Source organism: Rhinatrema bivittatum, chromosome 5 (genome assembly GCF_901001135.1).
Source record: "Rhinatrema bivittatum chromosome 5, aRhiBiv1.1, whole genome shotgun sequence".
Classification (NCBI taxonomy): Eukaryota; Metazoa; Chordata; class Amphibia; order Gymnophiona; family Rhinatrematidae; genus Rhinatrema; species Rhinatrema bivittatum.
This window is the reverse complement of record NC_042619.1, coordinates 296,126,362-296,139,546: the sequence shown is the minus strand read 5'-3', so window position 1 is coordinate 296,139,546 and position 13,185 is coordinate 296,126,362. Positions and strand designations below refer to the sequence as shown.

The window sequence follows — 13,185 nt, the reverse complement described above, 5'->3', positions numbered from 1 at the left end:
CGGGACCGACCCCGATACCGGCCAACGACTTCCGGCGGCAGCGCGGACCAACGCAGGTCCGCGCATAAACCCCGCCCATCCAATTAATCAGACTTCCACCCGGAAGGTCTTCACATTTGCACAGGAAATTTGGTATTTAAACAGCTGAGACCAGCACAGCATTGCCTCAGCTACAGGCTTGCTGTGCTGGTGTTTCTGTGGCGTTTTTCTACTTTTGCTTTGGATTTTGGACCTGTTCTGCCTGCTGCCTGCCCTGACCTGGCTGGATATTGGACTTGCTCTGCCTGCCGCCTGCCCTGACCTGGTTTGGATTTTGGACTCGTTCTGCCTGCTGCCTGCCCTGACCTGGACTGGATATTGGATTTGCTCTGCCGCCTGCCCTGACCTGGTTTGGATTTTGGACTCGTTCTGCCTGCTGACTGCCCTGACCTGGACTGGAGATTGGACTTGCTCTGCCTGCCGCCTGCCCTGACCTGGTTTGGATTTTGGACTTGTTCTGCCTGCTGCCTGCCCTGACCTGGACTGGAGATTGGACTTGTCTGCCTGCCGCCTGCCCTGACCTGGTTTGGATTTTGGACTCGTTCTGCCTGCTGCCTGCCCTGACCTGGACTGGAGATTGGACTTGTCTGCCTGCCGCCTGCCCTGATCTGGTTTGGATTTTGGACTTGTTCTGCCTGCTGCCTGCCCTGACCTGGACTGGAGATTGGACTTGCTCTGCCTGCCGCCTGCCCTGACCTAGTTTGGATTTTGGACTCGTTCTGCCTGCTGCCTGCCTTGACCTGGACTGGATATTGGACTTGTTCTGTCTGCTGCCTGCCCTGCCCTGGTTTGGATTTTGGACTTGTTCTGCCTGCTGCCTGCCCTGCCCTGGTTTGTATTATGGACTTGTTCTGCCTGCTGCCTGCCCTGTCCTGGTTTGGATTTTAGACTTGTTCTGCCTGCTGCCTGCCCTGACCTGGACTGGATATTGGACTTGCTCTGTCTGCCTCCTGCCCTGACCTGCTTTGGATATTGGACTTGTTCTGCCTGCTACCTGTCTTGACTCGGAGTGGATATCGGACTGGTTTCCTTCTCGTGACCCCAACGCACGACTGTGTTGGCATCTACGGCAGTTGGGCCTGGAGAGACCTATTGCTGTCTTCAACATACCTGCACCTTTGGCTGAGGTAAGACTGAGAGCTACTTTAGATCCACATTATACGATTATAACACAATCCTCATGTCCAACAGCTACCCGGCTGTCTACATTCCTAATAATAGAATCACCAACTATGACTGCCGACCTAACCCTTCCTTCCCGGGCAGTGGCCCTTGGAGACACATCCTCGGTGCGAAAGGATAATATACCATCTGGAGAGCAGGTCCTTGCTACAGGATCCTTTCCTGCTGCACCAGGTTGATGATCTCCAATCATGAGACCTTCTTACTCCAAGGCAGCATCTGGGCTGTCAATCTGAAGTTGAGACTTGGCTACTGTGTTCCTGAAGGTCTCATCTATATACCTCTCTGTCTGCCTCAGCTCCTCCAGGTCTGCCTCTCTAGACTCCAGAGATTGGACTCTTCTCTGAGAGACAGGCTCTTTGCATCGGATGCACACATATAACTTCTCACCGGCAGGTAAAACAATCATACATGTGACACACAATGCAAAAGACTGGGAGGCCCCCCTCTTGCTGTTGGACTGCTGCCTTCATCTCAGATTTGTTCAGTTCCTAGTTAAGTTTTAGGTTGCTATGGGAGTAGGAATGTGTCTAATTAGCGTCCTTTAAATGTATTAGTGAATTCACTATATGTCTGGTAGTGGCCTACAGGGGAATGATCAAACTCTCAATAAGGTGTGCGGAATTTGTGAAGTGAAGTTAAAAGGCTGATTTGATTTTTTTTTTTTAGTGTGAAAGTCGCACCTGCTTATAAATTAAAGGATGAGCTAGCGGTGGGTGGGTGAGGGGTGGGAGGGTTGTGAAATACAGACAAACTTTTGTTTATTAGCTGCCTTACTATTAAAAACACAAACACACTAAATAATATACCCCAATAGTTTACTTCTCCCCAATACTTAAAAAAAAATAAAAAAATTCCCAAGCAAAACTTATTGATTCCTTTCAGCCACCAGCAAGGTGATTCTCTCCTCTCAGTGCTTCTCTCGAAACCTGCCCTTCACCCCGCAGAGTTGGTTTTCTCCTATTTTTTTATTTTAATCATAATTCTGTGTTATGAGACTGAAGAGGGACCTTGCATGGACACGTGGTATAGGGCATGCTAGACATGCTCTCTGTTCCTAGTCAGAGTTCTAGAAGCTTTCGCATAAGTTTTCTGCATTGGGACTCCATCTGCTGCGAGGTCCTGGCTTAAATAGGCCAGTCGGCCTGACATTATTGAAGTGTACCATTTAGTGTTTCCTGCCAATAGGCCATATAATGGGTGCACCTAAGAAGGATCTGGGACATAACTAACCTCATTTCTATGATAACTACCTCTGATCCTAATGTATACGATACCTCTGATTGTAATGTATACTATAATGCATGCATTAATTTTTTTCATCGATAATTGTAAACCGTTATGATGGCAAAAACCCGAATGACGGTATATAAAACTCGATAAATAAAAATAAATAAATAAATACTTGCAGCGGCATTGGGATGAGTATGGCAGTTTATGGGGCCATCCCGCGAGCCGTATCCCTCTCAATTTAGTCAAATTGAATACAATTTAGGGATATGGCTCGCGGGATGGCCCCTAAACTGCTATACTCATCCCAATGCTGCTGCAAGTAGTCCAGAAGAGCCTCAGAAGTAGTCTCAGAAGAGCCTATGGTACATCTTTCTGGCCTCCTGAAGTATTTGGTTCTTTGTACCAAAGAAGTTGATGGTAGTGCTTTTCCAAGATATCTCATGAAAGAGCCATTACCATAGGAAGCCCCAAACTTTGGAACACAGTTCCAACCGAATTAAGAACACAACCAAACCTAAAAACCTTCAAGAAGGAGCTAATAACCTGGCTTTTCACTTAAGCCTACCAAAACAACAACTGAATACTACACATACCAAAACAACAACTGAATTCCACACATAACCTCCATCAATTACCAAGACACTGGACCCTCCGTGTATGCCCCTTACACACGAACCCAGTAACTTACCACTTTTCCAGATGAACCCTGTGACCCCTATCCTCACCATGTGAACCCTATCCTTATCGAACTTAGCAACCATTAGAAACTGTATAACTATGTAAATGCATAAATATATAACTAACCTCATTTCTATGATAACAGTACCTCTGATCCTAATGTATATGATACCTCTGATTGTAATGTATACTGCATGCATTAACTTTTTGCACAGTTATGATAGCAAAAAACTGAATGACAGTATATAAAACTCAATAATAAATAAATATATATATATCTTCCAGGAAGCACAAGTAAGGATGTGAGAGCAGCCCTACACTGCTTTTCCTGTGGATATAAAGGTAGACATACAGTACCACATCTAGACAGCTCCTGGATTCAACATAGTTTGGTTCAGACCAAAGGTTCATGAAGCCCAGTATCCTATTTCCAGCAGTGGCCAATCCAGGTCACAAGTGCCTGCCAAGATCCCAAAGGGTAGATAGATTCCATGCTACTTATCTCAGGGATAAGAAGTGGAGTTCTGCAACTCCCCCTTAATCATTTTTATTTTATTTATTTATTCTTTTTATATACCAACATTTGATCTGAGATATCACATCAGTTTACATTCAGGTACTGTAGGTATTTTCCTATCCCCAGACAGCTTACAATCTAAGGGGGTCATTTTTCAAAATGCGGTAAGGCGTTTTCGCATGCGTTAAGGGCTTATCGCATGCGAAAAGCCCCGTTTTCGCATGCGAAAACACCATATCGTATGGTGCGATGCAAATTCGAAAAATAGGAGTGTGGGCTGCCTGCGAAGAGCTATTGCACAGCCATAACACAGATTTTAACTACACCTCTTTCAAATGCATTAGTGGCTGTGACCATGTGGTGAGGTTTCATCACCATTTGCAATGTGTCCTGTAAGGCTTATTTCAGATGATTTGGGGAGGGAGGGAGAGGGAGAGGGAGAGGGAGAGGGAGAGAGAGAGAGAGAGAGAGAGAGAGAGAGAGAGAGAGAGAGAGAGAGACCATAATATCATGGCCCATAGGCAGGTATTTGTATCCCTAGGGTAGGCCCACCTAGTAACTCGAGGTGGGGATTAGGTAAGTGTGTAGGGGGTTAGGGGCCACTTTGACATGCTACGTGACACCTACGAACAGAACAGTGGTCTCTTGTGAAGATTTGCTGGCCTTCGGAGTGAGGAAACTCACTCCAAGATGAGATTTGGGCAATGTTCTCTCAACCTAGCTTGATGTTACCCAGTGGTTGAATGCAGGAAACACATCAGGTCTGGCACTTATCACAGAATCTGAAATGGTATTGCAATTTGCACTAACTTAGCTCTTCACACAGGTAATTATCACAAATTGCAATAAATACTATATTAGCATAAAACACACCCCTTTTGCTATCGCATGCGGTACTTACCGCATTTTGATAAATCCAGGCCTAGGTTTTGTACCTGAGGCAATGGAAGGTAAAGTGACTTGCACAAGGTCACAAGGAGTGACAGCAGGACTTGAACCCTGGTCTCCTCATTTGTAGCCCACTGCTCTAACCACTAGGCGATTCCTCCTCCCTTTTAATAATGGTCCTCAAAAGAGCAAAGATGCGTAAGACATGCCTTAGTGCTCCCTGGGCATGATGCTAAGACTCTTTTGATTTCATTTGGAGGTGTTTTCAAAACGCAGTACTTCATTTCTTTATAGTAGATTACTATAAAATTAAATATTTGCATGCTCTGTGGGAGGAAGCTAAAAAATTCCTTCTGCATCTCCCCACTAGAAAAGCATGATGAATTTCACACTCTTATGGCTAAAGGAGAGGAGTGAGAATAATTTAATCCAGTGGTTATCAACTTTCTTTCCATCATTACACACCTGACAGATTATTCATATACATGACATACTGCATACTACATTCTGTAGGTGAACTAAAACAAATTCTAAATATTTTGTTAAAAATATTTTGTGAGAGAACATGTTTTTAAAATTTGTATAAGTGCTTGTAAAAAATAGTTATTACATTTTTTTCACAGAATTTCTAATCTTTGCTTACTTCATCAGTGAGAAATCTGGAACTGATGTGTTGCACACAATTTTTTGATACAGCTTGAATGGTAGACAAACTATCATGCATCTCACTGTCAACCTCAAGAAGTTCTAACTTCTTCTACAGTTTATAAAGAGCAGAGCTAAGATGTTTTCCCTTTCAACTCACCATATAAAAAAAATATATTCAATTGTTGGTATCCTCTCAGTAACAGCACTTCAAAATCCCTCTCCTACAGACACTTTGTGAAATAGCATGAAAACCTGCAAAAAACAAAGATCAAAAGCTATAGAGCAAACTGCCGTGCCATCAGAGCACATCCGGGACTCAATCAGCAACAACCTTAACTTTGAAAAGACAACACTGCAAATATAGAACAATACTCTTCCTGTTGGAAAAACAAAACAAATTGGACTGCTAAAGATTCCTACACAGAACCTACATGTTAGTTTGCATAATCCCTCACCTCTGTCACACACTGAGAGCACAGTCCTACCCTTACCTATTACAGAATAAAAGACCGTAAATTAAAAACAAAAGCATGCAGTCAAATATTGAAAACCCAAGAATCCAGACTCTCTGGAGCAATTTTCAGACTATGTGCAGAAGTATAAAGTCTGTATAGTTTTTACCCACAAACTTTATTCAGTTTTCCAAAGGTAACATATTTCCTTTTGAAAAATAGTTGGAAAAGTATGTGGACAGACTTCCACCTGCTATTTTTTCAGGTACTTTTTCAGATTAAAATACATAAAGGTATTCTCTAAATCTGTGCTGTCCTCAAGCAGCAGGCACATGTGGCTGTTATAGAAAACGTAGGCTTGCTATGTCAATTTTAGGTGACATACCTCCCACCTCTTGGTGACACACCAGTGTGTCCTGACACACTAGTTAAGAACCACTGATTTAGTCCACTCGACCTATGAAGCTTTCAAGATGATTTTAAAAGCCTCTGCTATGGTTGTTGACTCCCACTGACTCTCATGGCTGCAAACTTCAGAGAGAATATACAGGAAAGGCTTTCAGACGTGCCATGCTCCAGTGGTCACCTCTTTTGAAAGAAAGTGAAGGAAGCATGACCATTATGTCATGCTTTAAACCATCAGTTGTATAACGGGTTTCATAGACAGCAAACTTTTTCTTGGAGGAAGCGCCTCCAGTGTTCTCTTGCCTGAGACAAGGCTGAAGGCCTTGCCAACATGGATACAAGAACTATAAAACCCATACTGCAACCAAATCAAAACCAGTGCTGGACTTCTTACTGAGTCCAGAGAGAACTGTCCATCTGACAGACAGACTCAGCCAAATGGTTCTTGAATCAGGTAATATCAAACAAGTTCTTCCTTGAAAGGGGCCTATCTGAGGTGAATCTGTTTGTGATAGTCCTCAGCAGGAAACTATGAACCTGTTCCAGAAGATAAAAAATTAACTGAGTGATAGATGCCACTTTTATTCATTGGGGGATAAGTTTCTGCATACAAATCATCTGATAAACCTATATGAAGGAGTATTCACAGGAAAACCTCAGAATTCCTTAAAGGACCAGATCCAGAGATCTGGTTCGGTCTGCCTTAAGCATAGACAACAGGGAATCCTGGTCCAGGAGGAGGATTACGGGAAGAGATATATCTAGCCAGGCCCAGGAGGGAACAGGGTGCCCTAAGGATTCAGGAGGAATCTTAAGAAGTCCAGATTGAGAGACTCTAAGTTGAAGCATTGCTACTTTTGTTTATAAACTGCAAAGAGCTACAGAGTTGTTTTTCTGTTCTGAATTAATAAAAGTTCATGAAAATCCAGCCAGAGCCTAGTCTGCATCCATTCTCTGGCTATTCTTACTGTACTCAATGCCACACCCTGGTAGTGAAGACCTTAGTAAAGCTAAGAAGGGTCTGTGGAATAATGGTTTTCATAGAAGCCATTTGGATTCGCTCTCGGGAGAAATCCATCAAAGAATCCTTCAGGCTAAAATTGTTCCCAAATTTAATCAGCAGAACCAAGATTTTTGCACCACTTCAGCATCCAGTGTGTGGCCCTTGTGGCCTGGATGTTGAGAGGGAAGTAATGTGCTCCCCTAGTTTTTCTGACTTAGGCCTGGATTTTCTAAAATCGCAGGCCTCAGTGAATCACGCGGGGCAGGAGGGCGAAGCGGGGGGTGGACCTGTGAAAGTCAGAAGTGATTGCACCACCGCGGTGCTATCGCCGCCAGCTTTTGCAAACCAATAGCGCCACCGTAAAGGTGGTGCTATTGGGAACGTTACTGGCGGTGATAAGGGCCCTTACCTTTTTGCCGTCAGCGACGTCTTCGCTGCGTCCGCCCCGTTGCGGCCCGACTCCTCCCCTTCCGGTGCCGATTCCACCCCGATCTAGCTATCGCACGCGAAAAGTCCCTTTTCGCGTGTGAAAGCTATAGAAAATGACCCCCTTAGTCTCTTAAGTCCTTCAGTCTTCTAAGGTCTCTTGGTTTAAAATGGAGGTTTGCCATCTGATGTGAGCAAAAGCTGCTTGAATATCTTCTGCATCTTTGTCTAGCTTTAAATCCAGCTTGGTTAGAGCTCGCCTCAGTGCAATTAGTGATTTTCACCACCATGTGGAAGGAAATCCAATTTCTGATCAGTCTGCTTGTCATGTTTATGCTGGACTTAGAAACATAGAAATGACGGCAGAAGAAGACCAAATGGCCCATCCAGTCTGCCCAGCAAGCTTCACACATTTTTTCTCTCATACTTATCTGTTTCTCTTAGCTCTTGGTTCTATTTCCCTTCCACCCCCACCTTTAATGTAGAGAGCAGTGATGGAGCTGCATCCAAGTGAAATATCTAGCTTGATTAGTTAGGGGTAGTAGCCGCCGCAATAAGCAAGCTACACCCATGCTTATTTGTTTTACCCAGACTATGTTATACAGCCCTTATCGGTTGTTTTTCTTCTCCCCTGCCAATAAGCAAGCTTCTCCCCTGCCAATAAGCAAGCTACACCCATGCTTATTTGTTTTACCCAGACTATGTTATACAGCCCTTATTGGTTGTTTTTCTTCTCCCCTGCCGTTGAAGCAGGGAGCTATGCTGGATATGCGTGAAGTATCAGTTTTCTTTTTTTCTCCCCTGCCGTTGAAGCAGAGATCTATGCTGGATATGCGTGAAGTATCAGTCTTCTCCCATGCTGTTGAAGCAGAGAGCCATGCTGGATATGCATCGAAAGTGAAGTATCAGGCACATTTGGTTTGGGGTAGTAACCGCCGTAACAAGCCAGCTACTCCCCGCTTTGTGAGTGCGAACCCTCTTTTCTTCTCCCCTGCCGTTGAAGCAGAGAGCTCTGCTGGATGTGTGAAGTATCAGTTTTTCTTCTCCCCTGCCGTTGAAGCAGAGAACTATGCTGTATATGCATTGAAAGTGAAGTATCAGGCTTATTTGATTTGGGGTAGTAACCGCCATAACAAGCCATCTACTCCCCTCTTTGTGAGTGTGAATCCTTTTTTCCACATTTCCTCTTGCTGTTGAAGCTTAGAGCGATGTTGGAGTCACAGTAAGCATGTGTATGTTTATTTAATAAGGGTATTGTCTCCAGGCAGTAGCCATCATTCTGGCGAGTCACCTACACTTCATTGGCGGCCTCTTGACTTTATGGATCCACAGTGTTTATCCCACGCCCCTTTGAAGTCCTTCACAGTTCTTCAGTGAAGCCTCCTGGTGTTCCATAGGACATCATCATGGTTCTAACTCAGCTGTAGAAAGTCTCTCTTTGAGCCTCTGAACATTACTGAGATTAACTACCTGACCAGGAAAGTCACTATTTTGTGACAGTCTTTCCAGGCCCTGGTAGCTTATCCACCTTACACTAAGTTTCTTCACAGTACGGTGGTGCTCTGCACTTATTCAGTGTTCCTGTCTAAAGTGATATTTTCTACATAAATCAATTGCGCTGCTAATAATTCTTCTCTAGGCTAAATTCCCTTAAGGATGAATCAGCCCTCAGTCCATTAGACTGTAAAAAATGCTGTTGCCATCAAAATAAATCTCTTAGAAAGTCCATCCAGATTTGCATTTGTTTTGATCCTAACATGCTGGTTCTTGCTGTGAAAAAATGCACCATGTCTAATTGGATTGCAGGTTGCATCTCCTCTTATCCCCAGGCAAGTCTGATCTTAGGGAAGCATGTCAAGGCTCATAACATTAGGCTACTGAGATCTTCGTTGTCCTATCTAAAGTTTACCTCCATTGAGATTTCCAAGGCTGGGCTGTGCAGTTACTTCTACACATTCACATTTCATTATTGTTTAGTTATGGCTCCTGGCAGAATTCTAGGTTTGGATTGTTCACCTTCCAAGACCTATTTGAGAGGTAAGGCTGATTTTTATAGTTTGAATTGTATTTTCTGTTGTCCATCTTATATTGACAAATAGTGGAGAAGAGAAAATGTAAATTACAAGGATCCTTTGTATATAAAAACTGTTTTTGCCTTTTGATGATCCTTTTCTTATCCATTCCCCTTTTTTGCTGAAGATGGCCCTCCACTAGTGAGTCCCTTTAATGTGATTTAATGATTGTCATCAGAGAAAGAGAAATTGCTTACCTGTAACAGATGGTCTTTGACAGATTAGCAAGTCAACAACCTATCCATCTTCCCTTTTGGAGTTGCTCTTCCCCTCCTTTTTCTTCTTAGCCATCCTGACTAAACATAAACTGAAGGCTGTTAGAACAGGGGTGCTCAGGAAACTGCATGCCTAAAAAGAACCTTTTTAAGGATTTTCCAGAAACTTTGGGAAAACTCTGTACAGATTTTGTATTGTCATCAAAGAACATCTATTAAAGGTAAGCAACTTTGCTTTCCAGTCCACATTGATCTTCCAAGGATGACAAAACTGAACCAGATAGGGTAATTTCATCACCTCCCTTCAGGAGAGATTCTTATGCCAGATTGGGAGGGATCTAACCAAAGAGAGAAATAAAAAAAAAAAAAAGTAATATCTTAATGAATTATTTTATACTACCTGTACTGATATGTTATAATACATTTCTCAGGGGCTTTATGAAGACAGACAATTTCACTTATGGAATTGAACCTGTGGAGTCATCTGCTACATTTCAGCATTTCATTTACAGAATGGATGATGCAAGATCTAAATGTGGTGTAACAAAAGCAGATGAGAAAAGATATTCATATGAATTTTCCCATCACTTTGATCCTGCACTGTATGTAAGTAGTTTTTTCATTTGTGTCCAGCTGAATGTTGTGCTGCTGTGTACATTCACCTTATGGCCAACATTAGGATCATTGTTGTTGATTTGTCCACCCTTTCAGTAGAATGAAGATGGGTTAGTGACAAAGATTGCTTTGGTTTCTGCATATGAAATGTTCCTAGCATCTGAGGGGCAGAATTGTCATATTACTTTCAGGCCAATACATTAAAGTGCGGCCGCAGTTACCCTGCTTCTAACCCGCCTTCTACTCACAATTTGGCCGCGATAGTCCAACCCATGATTCACTATCCCCTTTAACCCATTCTTACCGCCTCTTTAAATCAACGAGTAGCCCCTTCCGCCCGCGGCATGTATATGAGATGTAAACGATCGGATTAGCTATTCCCCCCATTCAGTAACGCGCGCCCCGACTATCGCCTTTTTAACCTGCAGTTTAGCCGCGCGTTTAACCTACTAATTTACCGCCTACCCCTACCCCTTCGTTAGAGGTAGGGGTAGGCGGCAAACTTTCCCCCAGCCCTCGCTCACCTGCCCTGGCCGCGTCCAAGGGTGCCGGTCTCCGGGGCAGCCCAGTCCTCTCTACCCTCCTCCCGAAGCAACGAAAAGCGAAAAAAGCAAAATTTGGGCGCTCAAGCAGCCGGCGGCGATCCCCTCGTGACTCGACTCGCAAAGTTAAACTTACTGAGGAGGAGGGAGAGAGTCCTGCACGCTGATAATCCTCGACTGGTCCTACCTTCGGGTAGTTTTGAGAGAGAGAGAGACCTTACTCCCGGTCGAGAGAGGGGAGGCCCGGACAGGAGGGGCGGAACCCCGCTATGGTGACGTCATCGGTGAGTGCCCCGGGTCAGCATAAAAACAAGGGCACAGTGGCGCACAGCCGCCGGCGTGCGCCCCTGGATGAAATTATGGGAAGGAAAAGAAAATCCAAAACCTATGCCTCTTCGCCTACAACACCCCTGACAAAGAGGATAGGCCCGATGGACTCCCATGTGGTGTTTACTGGTGAGTCCGTTGTTGGGGAATTAATGGAGGGGAATACCTTTTTAGGAGCCACTCAAATCCCCAAGGCCACACAATCTTAATGGATCACCACCAGAACGGACTATACATTCTGAATTAATAGTTTTGGGTGGCGAGACAACTGATACTTGTAATAAGGTTAAGTGTCCATCCATTATTTCTGAAATAAGAAGTGATGGAGAAGAAAGTATCGTTGAACCAGAGAATGTAACACTGTTAGATGTGTGGAAATTGTCTGTTAAGATAGATAAGAACATGTCAGGGTTTATATCAAATGTGCAGACTTTTTCCGTAGAAGCTAGAGAAAAATTTGAGGAACTGGATAAAAGAACTGAGAGAATAGAGCAGGAAGTTGCAAAATTGAACCCTGTAGTAAATAAATTGCAAGCTGAAAGTGTCGCTTCCATTAAAGATAACTTGATACTGCATAGTAGAATTGAAAGTTTGGAGAATGAATTAAGCTCTAGTAATCTTAGATTACTTAATTTTCCAATCTCTAGACTACTATCGGCTGACGAGTTATATAAAACATATGTGACTGAAGTTTTACAGATTGAATTAGAGAAAATACCTTTAGTCTCAAGACTATATTATTTACCTAAAAGGAAGATAGAGCAGAATCAGGAGGGTGGAGTGGATAATTTAGAAAGTCCAGGAGTCTCCACTTTTTTGGAAGACTCCTTAGACTTGATAAATTCAAGAGCTAATTTGCTCGTTTCTTTTTCTTTGAAACGGGATAAAGACTTGTTTTTTCTTAAATATTTCCAAAATAAAGATTGTAATTTTTGTGGATATAAAATACAAGTCTTCCCAGATGTTTTCCGTGCAACTCAAGCTCGGAGGAAACTTTTCTTATCTATGAAACAATCGGTGTTGAATATCGGAGCTAGCTTTTTCCTAAAATTTCCCTGTAAATGCCGCTTTCGCTGCCGGCTGCCCCCGGGAGGGAGGGGGCAGCCCCCGGGAGGCAGGGGGCCGTGGTCCGTCTCCGGGGGAGGGCTGCGGGAAAAGTAAATTTAACTTTGCGTGTCGGGTCGCGAGGGGATTTCAAATGTCATTTCAAATGTCATTTGAAATGACATTTGAAATGACAGGTACCAGCGCACCCAGGATACTGTATAGGCGCTGTATAAAGCGCCTATACAGTAAAATGGGTTGGGCGGGCCTAACGCCTCACGGACGCTTCTTGGATGCGGCTTGCATTTGCAAGCTATTTAAATACAGTATCGAGCGGTAGGTGAGCCGGACTGTGCGTGCGGCAAACGCCGGTGCGCCCGTCACTAACGCAGCTCTTCCTACCACTCCTTACTGTATCGGCCCGTTTGTTAGTAAACCAACTTGTTTTTTCCAGTCAAGGACACTTAAGCTTGTTGACAGGATATGGCACGTGTCCTTTTAAATAAAATGATTAAAAAAGTAAATTAACATAAACACTAATTTTGCATTCAAACTATTCATCAGAGAAAACCTTTTTGTTTGATTCATCTTAATTTTCTGTTTTACTGTGAAAAGCTGTTTTTTGAGGAATAAACTATCACAAACTTAAACGGGTGCTGAAACTGAAAAGATATTTATACTTGCTTTGCTGTAGAAGCTGGCAGATTGTATAATTGGTCTGTTCCAAAGTGAATGGAGAATACAAATAGTACATAATAATGAAGAGATGTAATTATTGCTGATGTTTTATCATAATGATATTTATCTTTATTTCAAGCCGCAAATGCGTGTAGAATCACCAGTTGCCTATTGTATAGAACTCTTCATTGTTGTGGACAATGAACGGGTGAGTAGAACAT

The 13,185-nt window shown here is 43.3% G+C and overlaps 1 protein-coding gene across 3 annotated transcripts in view; it reads left to right on the top strand.

Moving 5' to 3' along the window:
* Positions 1-13,185, top strand: part of LOC115092811 (disintegrin and metalloproteinase domain-containing protein 9-like) — a 501,882-nt gene that overhangs the window by 103,192 nt on the left and 385,505 nt on the right. For all 3 annotated transcript variants that reach the window (XR_003857086.1, XM_029604141.1, XM_029604140.1), the window contains exons 6-7: positions 10,190-10,364; positions 13,104-13,172. Coding sequence is in view for 2 of the 3 variants with exons in the window: in XM_029604141.1 (XP_029460001.1) it covers positions 10,190-10,364; positions 13,104-13,172 (244 nt within the window). In the remaining variant the exon portion in view is untranslated. The remainder of the gene's footprint in view (positions 1-10,189; positions 10,365-13,103; positions 13,173-13,185) is intronic.